The sequence below is a fragment of the Propithecus coquereli genome, unplaced genomic scaffold (assembly GCF_000956105.1).
Source record: "Propithecus coquereli isolate 6110/MARCELLA unplaced genomic scaffold, Pcoq_1.0 Scaffold10, whole genome shotgun sequence".
NCBI classification, from domain to species: domain Eukaryota; kingdom Metazoa; phylum Chordata; class Mammalia; order Primates; family Indriidae; genus Propithecus; species Propithecus coquereli.
This window is the reverse complement of record NW_012133858.1, coordinates 6,206,003-6,224,159: the sequence shown is the minus strand read 5'-3', so window position 1 is coordinate 6,224,159 and position 18,157 is coordinate 6,206,003. Positions and strand designations below refer to the sequence as shown.

General features: G+C 44.4%; 1 protein-coding gene across 2 annotated transcripts in view; it reads left to right on the top strand.

Moving 5' to 3' along the window:
* The window catches only part of HEG1 (heart development protein with EGF-like domains 1), a 79,290-nt gene extending 67,736 nt beyond the window's left edge, over positions 1 to 11,554 (top strand). For both annotated transcript variants that reach the window (XM_012642342.1, XM_012642350.1), the window contains exons 15-17: positions 1,429 to 1,516; positions 6,051 to 6,225; positions 8,535 to 11,554. In XM_012642342.1, coding sequence (XP_012497796.1) covers positions 1,429 to 1,516; positions 6,051 to 6,225; positions 8,535 to 8,684 — 413 coding nt within the window. In that variant the 3' untranslated portion in view covers positions 8,685 to 11,554. The remainder of the gene's footprint in view (positions 1 to 1,428; positions 1,517 to 6,050; positions 6,226 to 8,534) is intronic.
* Positions 11,555 to 18,157: the final 6,603 nt, after the last annotated feature.

The following is an 18,157-nucleotide window of genomic DNA, read 5'->3' as shown; positions in this document are numbered from 1 at the left end:
TCTGCCCCAGTCTGCCCCAGTCTGCTCCCAGTCTGCCCCAATCTGCCCCAGTCTGCCCCAATCTGCTCCCAGTCTGCTCCCAGTCTGCTCCCAGTCTGCCCCAATCTGCCCCAGTCTGCCCCGGTCTGCCCCAGTCTGCCCCGGTCTGCCCCAGTCTGCTCCCAGTCTGCCCCAGTCTGCCCCAATCTGCCCCGGTCTGCCCCAGTCTGCTCCCAGTCTGCCCCAGTCTGCCCCAATCTGCCCCGGTCTGCCCCAGTCTGCTCCCAGTCTGCTCCCAGTCTGCCCCAATCTGCTCCCAGTCTGTTCCCAGTCTGCCCCGAATCTGCTCTCAGTCTGCTCCCAGTCTGCCGGCTGCCCATCTTCACTCCCAGTCAGCACCTGCTGGTCCCGAAGCTGAGGGAGAAAGGAGAGAGAGTGTCAGCTCTGTGCCTTGTCCTTGGACTTTACCTGAATGCCTAGAGAGCATGTGTCCAATCTTAATCTACTGTAGAAAACCTGCTTATTGGACTTGCATACTGGATATTATAACCTGAGAATGCAATTTTAATTATATTTCCACAAGAACAAAAAACAATCTGAATTTTTAATAGAATGTACTGAAATATGATTTCGCCAGAATGCACAGCTATGAAACCAATTAATTAAAACTTTTAATATTGCTTATTACATATGATATGTACCTGCTTATATCACGGCTAATTTCTGGTAATTGAATTCAGCGCGTATTTATGGAGAAGCCTACTCAGTCCCTCGCAGGGTTTGCGCAGTGATCCCTGGACTCTGGAATTAACTGACCAGTATGTTTCCTATAGAACCGGGGAGTCTAACTAGGATTCCCTCCTTTTTATTTTATCAAGTAAGACCTAAAACCAAATCAAGAATTTTTATATCTACTGTCTCCATTGATTCAAAAAAATAAACAACAGTCAACACCAAAAGGTGGGACGTGGCCAAGAAAAGGTTCTGTGTTTTTTTTCCATTGCTTTTTTAAAAATCAAATTTACTGATGCATAATTTATACATGAAAAAGGCACCCACCTTAACAAACAGAAAAAAGTAGGAAAGACAAAATCTTAGATTATAGAACAGCTACTAAAAAGGAAAAAATTAAGTTTTTGAAAAACTCATTATTCACCTTTATTTTTCTGTTTTTAACCATGGATTGGTGAAAATGTCATCAGCTGGTCTGCAGGTGGAATTTAGGAGCCACCACTCTAGGAGGGGCTGAAAAGGGGGACTCTTCCCACTACAGAGAGAATGTGAAGTAGCCATGAGGATCCTTGCCAGAGACCAGGAAGTGGGAAGGGAGGCCCCAGCGAGGCAGGGTGGTTGGTGGCTGTACAGTGGAGGGGAGACCATTCTTTAGTGTTCATTTATTCCTCCATTGCCTTTTACAATCCACTTCTTTTGCTTGTTTCACATGTTTAGCCTATCAGCTTATCACCGTGGTGATTGCAGCAGCAGGAGGTGGGCTTCTGCTTATCCTAGGCATTGCGCTCATAGTCACCTGTTGCAGGTAAGTGATAGGAGTTCAGATTCTCATCCTGTTTCTTTGCCTGTGCTATGCAAGGGTCAACTCTTTTAAAGAATTTTAACTCTTTTAAAATTTACTCTTTTAAAGAATACTTGAGGTGGTTTACAATATTAAATCATGATGTGTGACCAAACCATTAAAAAAAGACAAAAGGGAGATTCATGATAGTTGGTACATGTGGGGAAAGAGAAGGGAAATAAATGGAACTTTATTTTCTTTATTAAAAAAGAATGCCCAAAAGCACAAGAGATAAATTGGGCATCATCAAAATGAAAAACTTTTGTATTCCAAAGGACACGATCAAGAAAATGAAAATGAAAAGACAATCCACAGAATGGGAGAGATTATTTGCAAATCATATGTCTAATAAGGGACTTGTATCTAGAATATAGAAAGGGCTCTTACAACTCAATAATAAAAAGACAACCTAATTTAAAGATGGGCAAAGGACTTGAATAGACATTTCAATAGACAAATGGCCAGTGAGCACATTGTCTTAGTCCAATTAGTGTTGCTATAAAGGCATACCTGAGGCTGGGTCATTTATAAAGAAAGAAAGTTTGTTTGGGTCACGATTCTGATGGCTGGAAAGTTTGAGATTGGGCACTACATCTGGTGAGAGCTTCAGGCTGCCTCGTGGTGGAGGTGAAAGGGGCCTCCTGGTGGGAGGGGGCAGGGGAAGTGTGAGGCTTTCTTTAACAACCAGCTCTCAGGAGCTCACAGAGCGCAACTCACCACGCCCAAGGGCTGGCATTAATATATTCATGAGAGACCCGCCCTCATGATCCCGACACCTCCCACTAGCCCACCTCCCAACACCTCCACACCGGGGATTAAATTTCAACATGAGATTTGGTGGGGACAAGCAAACCATATTTAAACCATAGCACACACGACAGGATGCTCAACATCGTCATTAGTCATCAGGGAAATGCAAATCAAAACCACTATAAGATTTGTGGCAGATTTCCATTCATATTGTTGGGTGAAAACCTGTTGTTTTGTTTTGCTCCTTGAGCCATGATGAAGTCCACATTCTAGGCTTTAACTCTTGAATGATTTTACTTTGAAGAGTGCCTATTATGCTGTTCAGTGTGTAATGCAGGACTGAGTACTTCCTCTAGGGCTGGTCTGGTCTTTGCAAAATTCATCAGTGATTGCTTGTCTGGGAAGGACTTTATTACTCCCTCATAGATGAAACTTAATTTTGCCGGATAAAGAATTCTGGGTTGGGCTTTATTCTGTTTTAGTAGATTAAGGATAGGGACCCAGTCCCTTCTGGCTTGTAGGGTTTCAGTTGAGAAATCAGCAGTTCTCTACACATCTGATAAAGGGCTGATAACTAGAATCTATCTAGAACTCGAAAAGTCAACAAGAAAAAATCAAACAACCCCATCAACAAATGGGCAAAGGAAATGAACGGAAACCTTTCAAAAGAAGACAGAATAATAGCCAGCAAACATATAAAAAAATGCTCAACATCTCTAATCATTAGAGAAATGCAAATCAAAACCACAATCAGATATCACCTAACCCTAGTGAGACTGGCCTCTATCAAAAAATCCCAAACCAACAAATGCTGGCGAGGATGCGGAGAGACAGGAACACTCTTACACTGCTGGTGGGACTGCAAATTAATGCAACCTCTGTGGAAAAGAATTTGGAGATACCTCAGAGAGCTAAAAATAGAAATACCATTCGACCCAGCAATAGCACTATTAGGCATCTACCCAAAAGAGCACAAAACATTCTATGATAAAGACATCTGCACTCGAATGTTTATGGCAACACAATTCACTGTTGCAAGGATGTGGAAACAACCCAAGTGCCCATCAATCCATGAGTGGATTATTAAAATTTGATATATGTATACAATGGAATATTACTCAATCATAAGAAACGACAGTGATCTAGAACCTCTTATACTTTCCTGGATTAAACTTAAGCCCATTACCCAAAGTGAGGCACCACAAGATCGGAAGAATGGACTCCACTTATACTCGCCATCAAGTTGGTACTAACTGATCAACACTAGGGTGATCACATGGCAGCAATACTCTCCAAGGATTAGGAGGATGGGGGGAGTAAATCCGAAACAAAAGGACACAACACTGTAGGGGGGGAAGGTCATGCCTTTAACCCTGACTTGGGTGAGGCAAAGACATAAAGTGTAACCATAATGTTTGTACCCTCATAATACCGTGAAATAAAAAAAAAAAAGAAAAAAACCGCTATGAGATACTACTTCACACTCATTAGGATGGCTCACAAAAACCAGAAAATAACGATTGTTGGTGAGGATATGGAAAAATTAGAACACTCATATAGTGCTGGCAGGAATGTAAAATGGTGCGGCCACTTTGAAAAAGTTTGAAAGTTAAATATAGAGTCACCATTTGACCTAGCCCTTCCACTCTTAGGTATATACCCAAGAGAAATGAAAATATATATCCACACAAAAACTTTACATGAATGTTCATAGCAACATTATTTGTAATAGCCAAAAGGTGAAAACAATCTCAATGTCTTATCAGCTGATGAATGGGTAAACAGAATGCAATATATCTATACATGGAATATTATTCAGCCATAAAAGGAAGTACTGATACATGCTACAGCATGAATGAACCTTGAAAATGTACTAAGCAAAACAAGCCAGTCACAAAAGACTACCTGTTGATTGTGTGATTCCATTTATATGAATTACACAAATCTGAAATAGACAAATCTAATAGAGACAGAAAGTAGATCAATGATTGCCTAGGGCTTGGGTGGAGGATCGGGGAGGGAGAGAGTGGGGGGTGGTAGTTAAGGGATATGGGGTTTGGGGTTTCTTTTGAGGGTGATGAAACTGTTCTAAAATTGATTGTGATGATGGTTGCACAACTCTGTGCTAAAAAGTCATTCAGTAGGTGAATCATATGGTATGTGAATTCTTTCTCAATAAAGCTATGCACAGAGAGATAGAGAAGCAGACAGAGTACAAAAGATGAAAGGGGTTGCCTGAAATATTTCAGCAGCAGGGAAGCTGCAGCAGTGACGTGGGATGAGCAGGACTGTTGGCTCTAGGCTTCTCGGAAGCCAGTGGGATTAGGTTTCTACTGGGGAAGGAAGAGAAAGGAGGAAATTGATCCCCCTCCCCTGTGATTATCTATTCAGATAAGGGATGATTATGACCTCTGATTTAGATGATAATAAAGCGCAGAAATTACCTGGACTTAACAGATGGCGGGAACCTAACAAAATAGCAAGTTATCTCTTCTACCACTGACTTGAAGGACATTTTAAGATACCCTCTGTCTCCAGGAAGGCTCTAACTGCCTGGTCAGGAATGCAGGCCTTTGCCTATATTTTACCAAATTGCCATCAAATCATCAAACTGAGTGGAAATAAACATCTGGGCATGAGGCTAGGAGCAGTTACCTAGAGGGACAACACCTGAGTGTTCAAAGGGCCATGAGCCTCTCATATTTGCTACGTGTTCTCTGCCATGTGGGGTAGCCATTTGGAGAAAGAGCCTTACTTCAGAGACGGGTTACAGCGAGAGGAAGGTCCCACCCTCCAGGGAGCAACACAGTGGCAGGTCTGTTCCAAACTTCTACAAAGGGCCAATGCCGAAGCCACATACTGGACATTTGGTTTCATGACCCTGAGTCATTTTGTGCCTGCCCTGGAAAATTTATTTATAGGTGAGAGAGGTAGAAGGAAAAAGCGTCAGATTATCTTCCCAGTGGCAATATAATTTAAAATTTCTGGTCCTAGGCCTGTCAGATAGGTGAAGAACACATATTCCAACGATTTCCAGTCAGTGAAATCTCACAAGTAGGGGTTCTCTGACCTGCTGAAATGAGAATGTGTATAGGTATGTAAATAAGTGGTCTTTTCTGCAAACAAACTACCCTGCTTTTATGATTAGTGAAGTAGCTTCGTGTGGTAGAAAGGGTATTGCCTGGGGAATTGGGAGGCTGCGTTGGAGTCCCAGCTTTGCTAGTAGCAAAAGGGCTCCCAGGGACAAGTCAGGTCTCTTTACCGAGCCAGAACTGCCCCATCCCCAGAGCTTCCGATTCCGTGTATCCAGGTGAGACCCAGACTCTTCCCACATAATTCTGCCTCTCGGGCAGGCTGGGAGCCGTTGCACTAGAACTCTGAGGGTCTTTGTGGCTCCAGCAGTCTGTGAATTTAAGACTCTTATTTCCCAGCCACCCTCAGACACAGTGATCTCTGCCCACAGAGAGTCTAAGTCTGCTCCGTCACAGCTGCTTTCGTCCCCCTGCCGCTGACAATCTGGCCCTTTGGGGTTGGAAGACTTTTGCATCTTTTTTTGCACCTAACTGCATTTTCACTTGTTTTAGGCAAATACTAAAAATAATAACACTTCTCAGTGGGAAGCTACATAGAGATATAATGGTAGCTTTCAGTCTAATTTATATTATAAAATAATAGTTGTTGCTTTCTTAGATATCACTTCATTATGGAACTTATCCATTAAACTTTTCAAATATTTTTTACCCCACAGAAAGAATAAAAATGATATAAGCAAACTCATCTTCAAAAGTGGAGATTTCCAAATGTCCCCATACGCTGAGTACCCCAAGAACCCTCGCTCTCAAGACTGGGGCCGAGAAGCTATTGAAATGCATGAGAATGGAAGTACCAAAAACCTCCTCCAGATGACGGATGTGTATTACTCGGTGGGTATCCCTGCGCCACAGCAGCCTCAGGGCCCCGCTTGCCTCTGAGAAGTAAAGGATTCTGTCTTGTTGTAGCAAAAGCATTGCGGTTAGCTAAGGGTTCAAGAGAATGGTGGCATGAGCCTCTTACTTACATATCTTAATATTCAGTATGCTTACGATCTGTTTGCATGGTAGTTTTCAGTGTTGATGTGTGGTAGGGGTCCCCAGCCCCTGTGAAACAGAAAAAAATTTTATGGAAACTCTGTATTAGGGACTAAAGCTGTAAAAATTCTTAATGGGTTTAGGTTGTAAAACTGCTAACTTACTTTATGACTTCTGCAACGTACTTACAAAGAGCAGGCCTACACCTGAAAGATAAGAACTCAAGGCCGACATACGTGCCTGACCACTGCCTGCTCAGGACGCTGCCCCCACGGAAAATAGAGATAACTGCATTGCAACTGTGCCCCTCACCCTTTCTAAAATGTATAAAGGACTGTTCCACTCTTTGTTCGGCGCTCGAAATTTAAAGCCTGTCCTCTGAGCCGCACCAGTGAATAAACGCTCGTCTTCTCCCTCGCCTGGTCTCTGGGTCAGTTGTTAGGAGAAGTCTCCCCCTCTCCTCCTACAACAGATGTAGAGAGACAGTGGATATTTCCATAGAGCACATTACTTTATGGGGTTGTAGCGATAATGCTCTTGTTACTGAACTTGCATTTAAGTTGTAGGAATGGAACCTGAAAGGTGGAGAAAGAATTTAGTGATATTTTGCCCTTGGCCCTTTCATTTTTATCTCCTGTCTGCCATGCTTGCCTCGTGTGGTTAGGTAGTTAAAACTGGGGGGTTGGAAAAAGGTATGAAGAGAGCAATTCAGTTCCGTCCTGCACACTTCTCAGAGGTTCAGAAGATGATACGCTAAGTAGGTGTTTGGTAATTTGCTATGTCCAGCCTGGACCGCATCATTTGTAGAAACAGGAGACTACCTTGAATCCACACTGGATTTAGCCCATGTCACGTCCCTGTGCGCTGCCCCGTTCATCTCACATCACACCAGGTCAGCCATGAAGCAAACACAGCGGGGGTATCGGAGCTGAAAAATCAACAGATGTCAGGTGACTTCTCACGCTGTGTGGAGCTCTCTCGGGAAGAGCAATAAACGTGAAACCTTGCCCCCGGCAGACTTAATGGCACTAGACTCTTGTTACAGGAACCACAATCCCTCTGGTTGCTATGGGAATTAACCATGAGGATTCAGACTTTGGATGAGAGGGGCGAGTTTGCTTATGCTAAGGACATGTTTGTTTTAATGGACTCTGAAAAATTTGAACCTGCAAGAAGAAGAAAAAGTTATAAATAAGGGGAAAGATAAACATTGACATAGACACAAGCGTAGCTCTAGGGAAAATATTTCCATTGGTATTTCTGCATAGGGATTTGCTTTTTTCTGTTATCAGGACGGTCTTTTTCTGTACCACTGAAGCTGTAACTAGGCAGGTATTGAGCCAGGTGCGTCTGCGCATGCGCATCCTTCACCAGGGACTCCTGGCCCCAGCGCAGTGAGATAACTAGCACCAAGTGGGACCCAGCTGCACTGCGTGTTTCCATGGCATTAGCTGAAGAGTTGCCTTAAATAGATATTGTCAAGAACTTAAATGAACCCCATCTTGATTTTAAAAATTCTAGGCTGAGCAGTCAATAGAGGCAGAGGCTAAGCTCAGGGCATGAAGCCGTCACCTGACTGGACAGCTGTACCTCACAGCAGGCTCTACGGGTGACTCTCACATTGGGCTCCCCTGGGGTTCACGTTTGTAATATGCAGGATCTCACGTCTCATTTCCGCCAGGAAAGCATTTACCTCTGGTGCCACCTCGAGGTGCCACCTCGAGGCCACCTTGGGGCCTCCTCAAAGTAGCCCCTGTTACTCCCAGGGACTTTTGTGCAGATCAGCGAGGTAGTTCATGACCCACTACACTAGTGTTTGGTCAGAGTCACCTGCGATTTGCTTTTGGCCTCCTGGTTTGGGGTCCTAACTCGACCTCCAGCAAGGTGGCCATGGGACCTTGCAAAAGTCAGTCCCCATTTGTGACAGTTGCCTTCTGCGCAGTGGCAGGGAGAGAGTAGCCTTTTGCTAAATGCCAGGGAGGATTTAAAGCCAGTTGTGCTCCACAGAGAAAGCTACTTTAAAAAATTAATAATTAGTAGAACTACATCATGCAGGATAAACCCAGGTCTTTTGCTATGTTGGGCTAAAGTCATTGGACTTTAACACTTAAATTTAAACACAAGAATAGTAAATTGATTTTTCTTCTTTCCTCTTTGGCATCTAGCCTACAAGTGTAAGGAATCCTGAACTTGAACGAAATGGACTCTACCCAGCCTACACTGGATTGCCAGGATCACGGCATTCGTGCATTTTCCCTGGACAGTATAACCCGTCTTTCATCAGCGACGAGAGCAGAAGAAGAGACTACTTTTAAGTTCAGGAGAGAGAGGGGCCCTTTTGCTCTGAGCAGTGACCTGGGACCTCAGTGGCTCAGAGGACTGCACCAGGAGGCTGCTCCCAGGACTTGTCGGAGCCACACTTGAGTGGCAAGCAGAAACCGGGACAGGTGTGAGGGGCTTGGCCACCGTGGAGGGGACAGATGGATGTGGAACCGCAGGCTGCTCATTTGGCACCTTCGTTGTTACTGTGAATGTAAACGTGGGCCAGTACCAAGAGAGTGTCTCTGAGTGACTGAACCATGGGGCTGGCACCCGGCAACTACCAGCCACGGCAGACCACTAGGTATCACTGCAAGGACCCGGTTTTCCTTAGTTTGCACTTTAGTAAATTGGGTAGAGAGGTTTCCTTTTGGATTTGTTTCACAACTGTTTCAGAAAGAAGGCTTCCTTTCCTGGGACACTTCCACAGGCCCCAATTTGGTGATTGATTTACAGCAAAATATTGGCTTATTAGTTATTTCCCTGCCCAGTGCCTGTGTGTCAAACAACAGATGATCGTGAACATGCCACTAAGGTTTGAGGATGCTGCCATTGAACGTACAGTATTTTAATATGTGTCTAGGTTGTCTTATGTGACAGTTTCCTAGCCAACCCCCAAAATGAAGAATTGAAATTTGTGAGGCACAGCACACAACTCCAATTTGGTTTTTTTAGTCAAGGTGATACATTTATTTAAGACTTTTTTTTTTCTATTTGCAGTTAAATCTCATTTTTTCAAACAAGTCTGGATTGGGGCAAAACAACTGGTGTTATTTAGATGCATCCAGCTGCCCCATAGTGAGGCCCAGCAGGCAGATTGGCGGCTGGCACTGCAGACGGTGGGGCACTTTTCAGCCGTGAGGGCATTGCCTGGGGCGTGGGACACTGACCGCCATCATCGAGGCCAGAGGCTGCTGGGTATGAAGTAGAAATGTAAAGCTGAATGCAGACTGGGTCTGAACTGGTATTTCAGTACTGCAGGAAAAGCAGCTTGATGTAGTCTCTGCAGCTGGACGTGGCTAGAGGAATGGGCTGAAAAGGCAAGTCAGATTTCTTGCATCACCAGTGCTTTGGGAAGCTGTGTGGATTCCTAAGGAAGAGTAGGGGGCTGAGATAGAGCCGCAGGTGAGCTTGCCTACCTGCTAGTGCAGCCTCTTGTATCCATCATCTCATTCACGAACTCCATGCAAACTTTCAACCACTCAAAGCTATTTATTCGTTGAAGAAATAACTTATAATTTTCCTCACCCAGTCATTTGTACCTCTTTATGCTACTGTGTAGTGCCCTCCAGAAACAGAGTTAGCATTCAAGTCAGCGTTGGAGAACTAAGGACTCTGGCCAGTCAGAGATCTGAGAGTTTGCCTTTGGGAAGGAAATTCCACACATCTTATTTATTATGCCTGTGACTTGGGTCCTGTGCAACTGTGTTTATTCGCTTGCTTTTGGAACAGCGCAGTTTTGGATGAAGTGAAGGGAACACAGAGGTAAAGGGATTGTCCCCACCCTGAAGCTGAGAGCCGTGGCACACACATTTCTGGAAACGGTGCAGCCATTGGGGACGATTCTGCCCTGGGCATGGTTGTTTCTTAAAGGTTCTCTGATCTCTTCAAAACATATGTCAATCCTCATCCTTATGCAATTCTTGTCCCAACGATTTAAAATATGAACCTGTGTCCCATGGTCTCCACAACTCAGTGTCATCCTGCTGTAGCAGGAGCACTGGGCAGGTGCGGTGCATTTTAGTAGTTAAATTACATTCATCTCGTGAGATAAATGTAAAAAGAATTCTGTTTTCATCAGTAGATGCTAACTTAAAGTTTCAAAGCGTCACCTTTTTGAAATTTTAGGTCTCACATCTCTCTCTCTCTGTAGAACCAAAGGCCCCTTTGTGCCTCGCTGCCTTGGATCTAACTGGAGAGCTCCAAGCTCCCGCATCAGCTCACCTGAGCCAGTGGACTGGGGTCCCTCGTGAGGCGGCCTTGCTTTGTGGCTCGGCCTTGCTTTGTGGCTCGGCCCTGCTCACCCCTGACCCACAGCTGTGGGAAGAGCCATGGTGGGAGGCTACTCCCAGGCACACCCGTCCCTACCTTCAGCAGACATGGCAGCTGACAAGTCATCTCCTCTGTCAGGGCCAGAGCTCTAAGCTCCACGAAATGAGTGTTCTGTCCCAAAAGCATCCTTGGGAAGGATCCCAAAGTTCAGAAAAGTGTGTCCCATAAGTTCCAAGAGTGCTTTCCTGTTCATGAGTTTTGTCCATACGGAGTGAAGTAAGAGTGTTTTATTTTGTTGCTGTCCTTGTTTTAACTGAGAAAAAGGGAGGCACCCTGCCACGTTGAGTTCACACGTTTCTACTATTTCCAGGAAGCTTTCCCCAGGGGTGGGGAAAGCTCTAAGAAGGCTTGAGAAAGGCAGGACTGTGACCCAGTGCTCACTGCCCGCTCTGGGCGAGGAAGGGAGAGGTTGGCTTCACTCCTGCTAAGGGTTCATAATTCCAGAAGGGTCCTGCCTGGGCTGAGGGGGAACAGCTGGCAGCCCGTGGGCTGCAGAGCAGGACTGGACACACACGACAGGTGGAGTCTCTCCACTCGGGCACAGTGCTCACTGTCAGCCTGCACAGCTGGAATGTGTGGTTCATGTGTGCAGAAATGCCATGGTCCAGCCATGGGACCCTACAGCTGGGGGAAGGTGGGAGGAAGGGAAAAGCCATCTTGCCCACTAGCGAAGGGCCCAGGTGCCCTGCGACTCTGTTTAACTTTGCCTGAAGAGGCAGAGCTGTACAGCCCACTTACCCGTGGCTCAGTTTAACCTAAACACACCCCAAACTAGGGTTTCGATCCATATTTCTAAAATACACTGACTTTGAGACTAGAGCACTTCTTTGGAAAGAGGAAGAATGCAAAGTTCAGTATTTTGTATTTTATTTAAAATTGTCTTTGGTATCGGCTATTTTTTCTATCTAAAAGCTTTTGTGGGTATTAGAAGGGACATTTCATTTCCTCCTTGACAAAGTGTCATTCTGAGGTTCACACCTGTGTTTTTGGAAACAGAGATACGGTTTTATAGAGTTTGCCTTAGGGTATGTGTCCTTTTTTTCTTCTTCTTTTCTCAAATTCCCAAGGAAGGGAACTGACTAAAATAGTAGGAACATTAAAGTAGTGAATGCCAATAATTCGTTGTACTAAAGTATCTTCGGTAGCGTCACACTCCATCATCTCTGGTATAAACTGCTCACAGAAAGCCCTTGAAAACCAAAGGGGATCATTTAGGTCTAAAAGGAGATGGGTCCCAGGCTAGCTTTGTCCCCTGGGCATTTTTAAAGAGGACATTTCAAGGAATTTGCATATAAGATTCTGGTTTTGTTTGGGAGGGGTCATGTTAGACTTCAGTGTAGAGTTCCTGGGTAGGGAGGATGGGACAGGGCAGGGGTGGATGGAACCAGTTCTACCTGGGAAGCTAATCCGATTCACTTTCCTTTCTGTATTACCTTGGTCTGTTCCAAAAAGAAAATGAGTGTTTCATCATGAGTTGCTCTAGGTTTTGTTAGTGTCTGTGTTGCTGGATTTACAGTTAAATGAAGCATATAGCTGGAATATGAACTTTTTGAGTCTTCACATTGTCCTGGATTTCTCTTTATAAACCTTTAAACCTTAGCCCCTGGTTGATTGTGTTAAATCCATTACAAGAATGTTATTTAAAGTTGTATTATAATTACAACCTCCACTAATTATTCAGTACTGTAGCAGCAAAATATTATTTGTAAGAATTTGGTTATTTTTATACTTATATCCACTATAAGTCTGGCGTTCTAGTCAGTAAAATGATGCAATAAATTTAATATCATTTTCATTGTGTGTTTTTCTCTTAACAACAAGCAAAATGGAAAAGTACGCGTTACTTTTCAGGAGGGCATTACTTAAACGGTGGAACTGTACATGAACTTCCACGTGGCGAGTGTGGAGACTAAGTCATTTCTGCACCCTCAGTGCCCAGCAGTGAGGAAATAAACTTTTGATGATGGACAGATGGTTGGATGGTTGGACAGAGAGACCTAAATGATGGAAAGCCTGACACGGATACGACACCTGCTTTTGTTTAGTGAATTGGAGAGCATGAGTAACCAATTCGGACACTGAAGATTTCCTCCTAAATGTGTCCCACTAGCACTCCATGCCAACTCTTCGTGTCTTGGAGGAGAAAGGAAAGGAAGCATATCTGTGCTCTGGTGGGCAGGATCTGTGGAACTTGAAGACAATGGGCCGTGGACCTCACACTTGTGGGCAAGGAATGCGGCTGCCTGGCCAGAGATGAGTTCATTAGTTAATTGCTTCCTTAGGAGCCTTGCATGGGGGGGATGAATGGGCCTCTCATATGATTTATGGTAAAAACCTAGGCACTGGGGGAGGCCAGTAATGGCAGTTTGGAGCATGAAGGTGACATTTTGGCAGCTTTGATCAGAGCTATAGCCCGTTGGATGTTTCTGAATGGAGATGACCAGCAGCACTCTTCTGTTCTGACCCGGCTCCTCACCCTCAGCCTTCCAAGACACCTGCTAACAGGCCCCGGCTGCAGTCTTAACAGGAATCCTTTACTGAACGCTTTCTTGTTCTGCTCGGCTCAGCCAAACATTATAAACATCACATCCTTTCCAGACCTTCTCTTCCCTGGCACGTGTTTTTTTTTTTTCTTTCTAATTTTATTTTTTAAATTGTATATATTAAGTTGTACAACATGATGTTTTGGTATACACAGTGAAATGGTTACTATAGTCAAGCAAATTAATACATCCATCATCTCACATAGTTACCTTTGTGTGTGTCTCTGTGTGTAAGGGCACCTCACACCTACTCTCTTAGCAAACTTTCAGTACAGGCCGGGCATGGTGGCTCACGCCTGTAGTCCTAGCACTCTGGGAGGCCGAAGCAGGAGGATCACTTGAGCTCAGGAGTTTGAGACCAGCCTCAGCAAGGGCGAGACCCCCGTCTCTACTAAAAATAGAAGGAAATTAGCTGGACAACTAAAAATATATAGAAAAAATTAGCCGGGCATGGTGGCACATGCCTGTAGTCCCAGCTACCCGGGAGGCTGAGGCAGAAGGATGGCTTGAGCCCAGGAGTTTGAGGTTGCTGTGAGCTAGGCTGACGCCATGGCACTCTAGCCAGGGCAACAGAGTGAGACTCTGTCTCAAAAAAAATGTTTTTCCAGTATATAATACACTACTATTAACTGTAATACTCATGCTATACATGAGCTCTCTAGACTTATTCATCCTACATAACGGCAAGTTTGTACCCTTTTTCCTACTTTTCCCCATTTCCTTCTCCCACCATTCTACTGTTTCTCAGTATTCAACTATTTTTAGATTCCACATATGAGTGAGATCATGTAGTGTTTGTCTTTCTGCATATTTCATAAAGTCATCCTTGTTGTCCTTGTTCCTCGTTGTCCCTGTTGTTGGAAATGGCAGTATTTCCTTTTTTAATGCTGAATTAATAGTCTGTTGCGTGTATGTACCACAATTTCTTTATCCATTCATCTGTTGTTAATGGGGACTTCGGTTGTTTCCGTATCTTGGCTTTTGTGAATGGTGCTGCACCCAGCTAATTGTTTTTAACCTGAAATAGGAGGAACTTCCGCTCCACCCGAGGAGCTGCCCTGAGTGCTTACCCTCCTTGTGCCTCTGACCTGGCAATGCGGATCCCCACCTCAGGATTTGATTTTCCAGCTATCAAAGGTCTAAAAGGTATCTTTGGACACTTGGACTTAAAGAAATTCAGCAATGTACAGTGAGCCGTTTTCTGATTGCTTGGGAAGTACCAAAAGGTAGGAGGTACGATGCAGACAGCATATGGGTCAGAGTCCTCCCACGCTGGATATTGAACAGCTGTGAGAGCTTTCGATGCCCAGGAGGGACTGCAGCAGCCACCTGGCACAGCAAGCGTGAACTTCGGGTCAGAAAGATACAAGAGAGGTGCCAGGAATAAAGATATTTATGTTGAGTTTTATTGACCTCATAAAAACTTGCAGCACTATCAGTTGGTATGACACTTTCCAACAATTTTGTGCTGTTTTTCCCGTATCATGATGTCATGCCTAGCTCTCTGAGCCTCAGTGTCCTGATCTGTAAAGTGGAGATAATAATTTTTGCCTCATGGAATTGTTGGGATGATTAAAAGGGAGAACTCAAATGAAAACACTTTGTAAACTGTGAAAAAACAGCACACATACTGGTTCTCTTCAATAGGGCCCATCTGTCACCAAAAGAAGGAAAGACAGTTGCACAATTAATATGTCATTTCCATGCTGGTAACTGCCCCTGAAGACCTTGAACTTGTTGTCAAAGTGTTCTTGTCATTTCCGCACTGATCCTTCTCTAACCTGCTCCCAACATCATGAAGCGATTCACGGGCTCAAAATCATAAATTCTGGGCCAGGCGTGGTGGCTCACGCCTGTAATTCTAGCACTCCGGGAGGCTGAGGCGGGAGGATTGCTTGAGCTCAGGAGTTCGAGACCAGCCTGAGCAAGAGTGAGACCGCATCTCAAATATTAAAAAAAATCATAAATTCTGTAGGGATAGGAACCAATATTGTCCTGTTCAACATTATATGCTCAGTGCCTGACACCTAGTAGGCATTCACTAAAACAAGGAGTGGGTAAGTAGGTAGACGAATCAGCCAACAAAATAAATATGTTCAAATTAAAGGTCCTAGAAATCTAGCCCCTCTGGGAGCCACAAGCTGATGACCGGCTGAGGGTGAATAAATATATAACTATGACATACAACTGAACAGGAGCCCTTCCCAAAGATCTCTTATAGTGAAGCTCACGCAGGCATTTGTGAAGAAAACACTTTAAAGGTACACTAGAAAGGCCTGCACCTGAGGAACTGTGGAACAACCATGCAATGGAATACCACCAGGAATTAAAAGGAGTAAACTATTGCAACAGGCAACAATGTGGATGAGTCTCAAAAGTGATGTGCTAAGTGAGGAAAACTGGACACAAAAGGTTATATACTATATGATTCCATTAATACTGCATTTGGAAAAGATAAAACTACAGGGACTGAAGACAGATGAGTGGTTGCCTGGAAGTAGGGAAGCGGATTTCTGCTGTTTACCAAATAGTTCCTGCTTTCTTCCTTCCAGGCTCATGCTGGGACGAACTTCCCGACCTCTTTGGAGTGTGGCCATGTGACTTGCTTCGACCAAAAAATTGTGAGCAGAAGTGAAATGTGTCTCTTCAGGGAAGATGCTTTAAGAGCCGACATGTGCTATTCACTTCTCTTGCCTCGGCAATCACGGCAACATGTGCTGGGATGGAACGCTGGAGTGCCTAAGATGAACATAGCCTAGTCAGTGACCAGGGTTGGACATGAATGAGAAACAAATTTTGTTGTGGTAAAGCACTGAGGTTTAGGAGTCACTTGTTACTGTGGCATTATTTAGCTGACCCTGACCAGTACAGCTCTCTAAAAGTAACACTAGCTGCTACAGTTCATGTGAATTGCTTGATTACTTGTTCGATGGCTGGAACATTTATGATCATCGTTAAAATTCTTCAACTAAGGTGTCGACATTTTTATCAAGAATTCAGATCAGAAACACTGCTTGGCTAATATTTGCCAAACCTGTTCTGTGAAGCTTTGTGATATGGATGGACTTTTGAACCAGAATGACCCAGGTTTGAAACTCACCTCTACTGCTTATTAGCTGTGGGACCTTGATGAATTTCTCAACCAATCCTATCATTAGTTTCCTCCTCTATAACATATAAGTAATGATAATACCTAATTTAGAGGTATATCGAGGGGTTAAATGATAGATGTCTCTGAAGCATAGCTAAATGATGGGATGTATCCAAGGCTCTGGGCCCGAGATGAAGCAGACATGAGTGTGTATTAGGCTCTGGGGTAGGCATACTTGAAGCAGCTGTCTTGCTACATATACATAAAAACTAGAATATTAGTTCCTCTACCCTTCTCTCCTGCTTACTTGAGAGTTGTGCAAATCCTGTTATAAGGCATCATCACTGTGATACTATTATCATCAGTAAGATAAGCTGTATTGGACAATTTTGCATCACATTTTTATAATCTGTGTGGAACTTGATCTATATTTAGCCTGGTGATTAGCAGGGTAATCAAGCAACAAGGTCGACCTTTCCTGTCTCTACGCGTCATCACTCTAAAAGTGGAGTATCCTATCCCTCACTTCCTTATTGGCTGGTTCACGCCTTGCATTGAGGCTAATTCCTTTCTAAAGATCAAGGGACCGGGTTATAATCAGCTTAACCTGGGAAAATAAGAGCAGCTTTCACCGTTACTCATATAGTACCATAGAATGAGACACCTGGAAGGCTTTTTAGTGAAGTCATCCAGACCAACAGTTTGCAAATCCTGCCCTCGGAGATGTAATAATTCAGGAAGAAGTTATCACTGGGCTGAGGGAAAATGTATAAAAATAAAAAGGGAGTTTTTCAAAAAGCAAAATTTACTCAATTTAAATGCTATCTCATTGTGAGATAATGTCCTTTCTACTCTTTTTGGTTATAAAAACGTCCTCTAGGCCCGGCACGGTGGCTCACACCTGTAATCCTAGCACTCTGGGAGGCCGAGGCGGGAGGATCGCTGGTCTCAGGAGTTTGAGACCAGCCTGAGCAAGAGTGAGACCCCGTCTCTACCAAAAAGAAAGGGGAAAAAAACCCAGCCAGGCGTTTTGGCGAGTGCGTGTTATCCCAGCTACCCCAGAGGCTGAGGCAGGAGGATCACTTAGAGCCCAGGAGTCGGAGGTTGCAGTGAGCTACAATGATGCCACTGCACTCTACCCAGGGCAATGAGTGAGACTCTGTCTCAACAAAAACAAACAAGGCAACTGAAGGCCCCTCCTCACTACCTCCCACCCCTTTAAAAAAGAAAAAAAATAAGTCCCTTTCAAGAAGGCAGAATCAGGTTGAACTCAGACTTCTTCATAGCAACATGCAAAGCCAGAAGGCAGTGAAACATCTAAGAGGTTATTCATTTAATCATGATGGCAGTAGGCAGACCTTATTCAACAGAAAAGGTTTCAGGAAGCCGGCACCCAAGGAAAACTGCTCCATGATGAAGTGCTGCTGACTAAGAGAGGAATCAATACACAGAATTTGGGAATGGAAAAGTCATGAGGGGCCTAGCTCTCTGGGAGGCCGAGGCGGGCGGATTGTTTGAGCTCAGGAGTTCGAAACCAGCCTGAGCAAGAGCGAGACTCCGTCTCTCTAAAAATTAGAAAGAAATTAATTGGACAACTAAAAATATATAGAAAAAATTAGCCGGGCATGGTGGCGCATGCCTGTAGTCCCAGCTACTCGGGAGGCTGAGGCAGTAGGATTGCTTGAGCCCAGGAGTTTGAGGTTGCTGTGAGCTAGGCTGACGCCACGGCACTCTAGCCCGGGCAACACAGTGAGACTCTGTCTCAAAAAAAAGTCATGAGGGG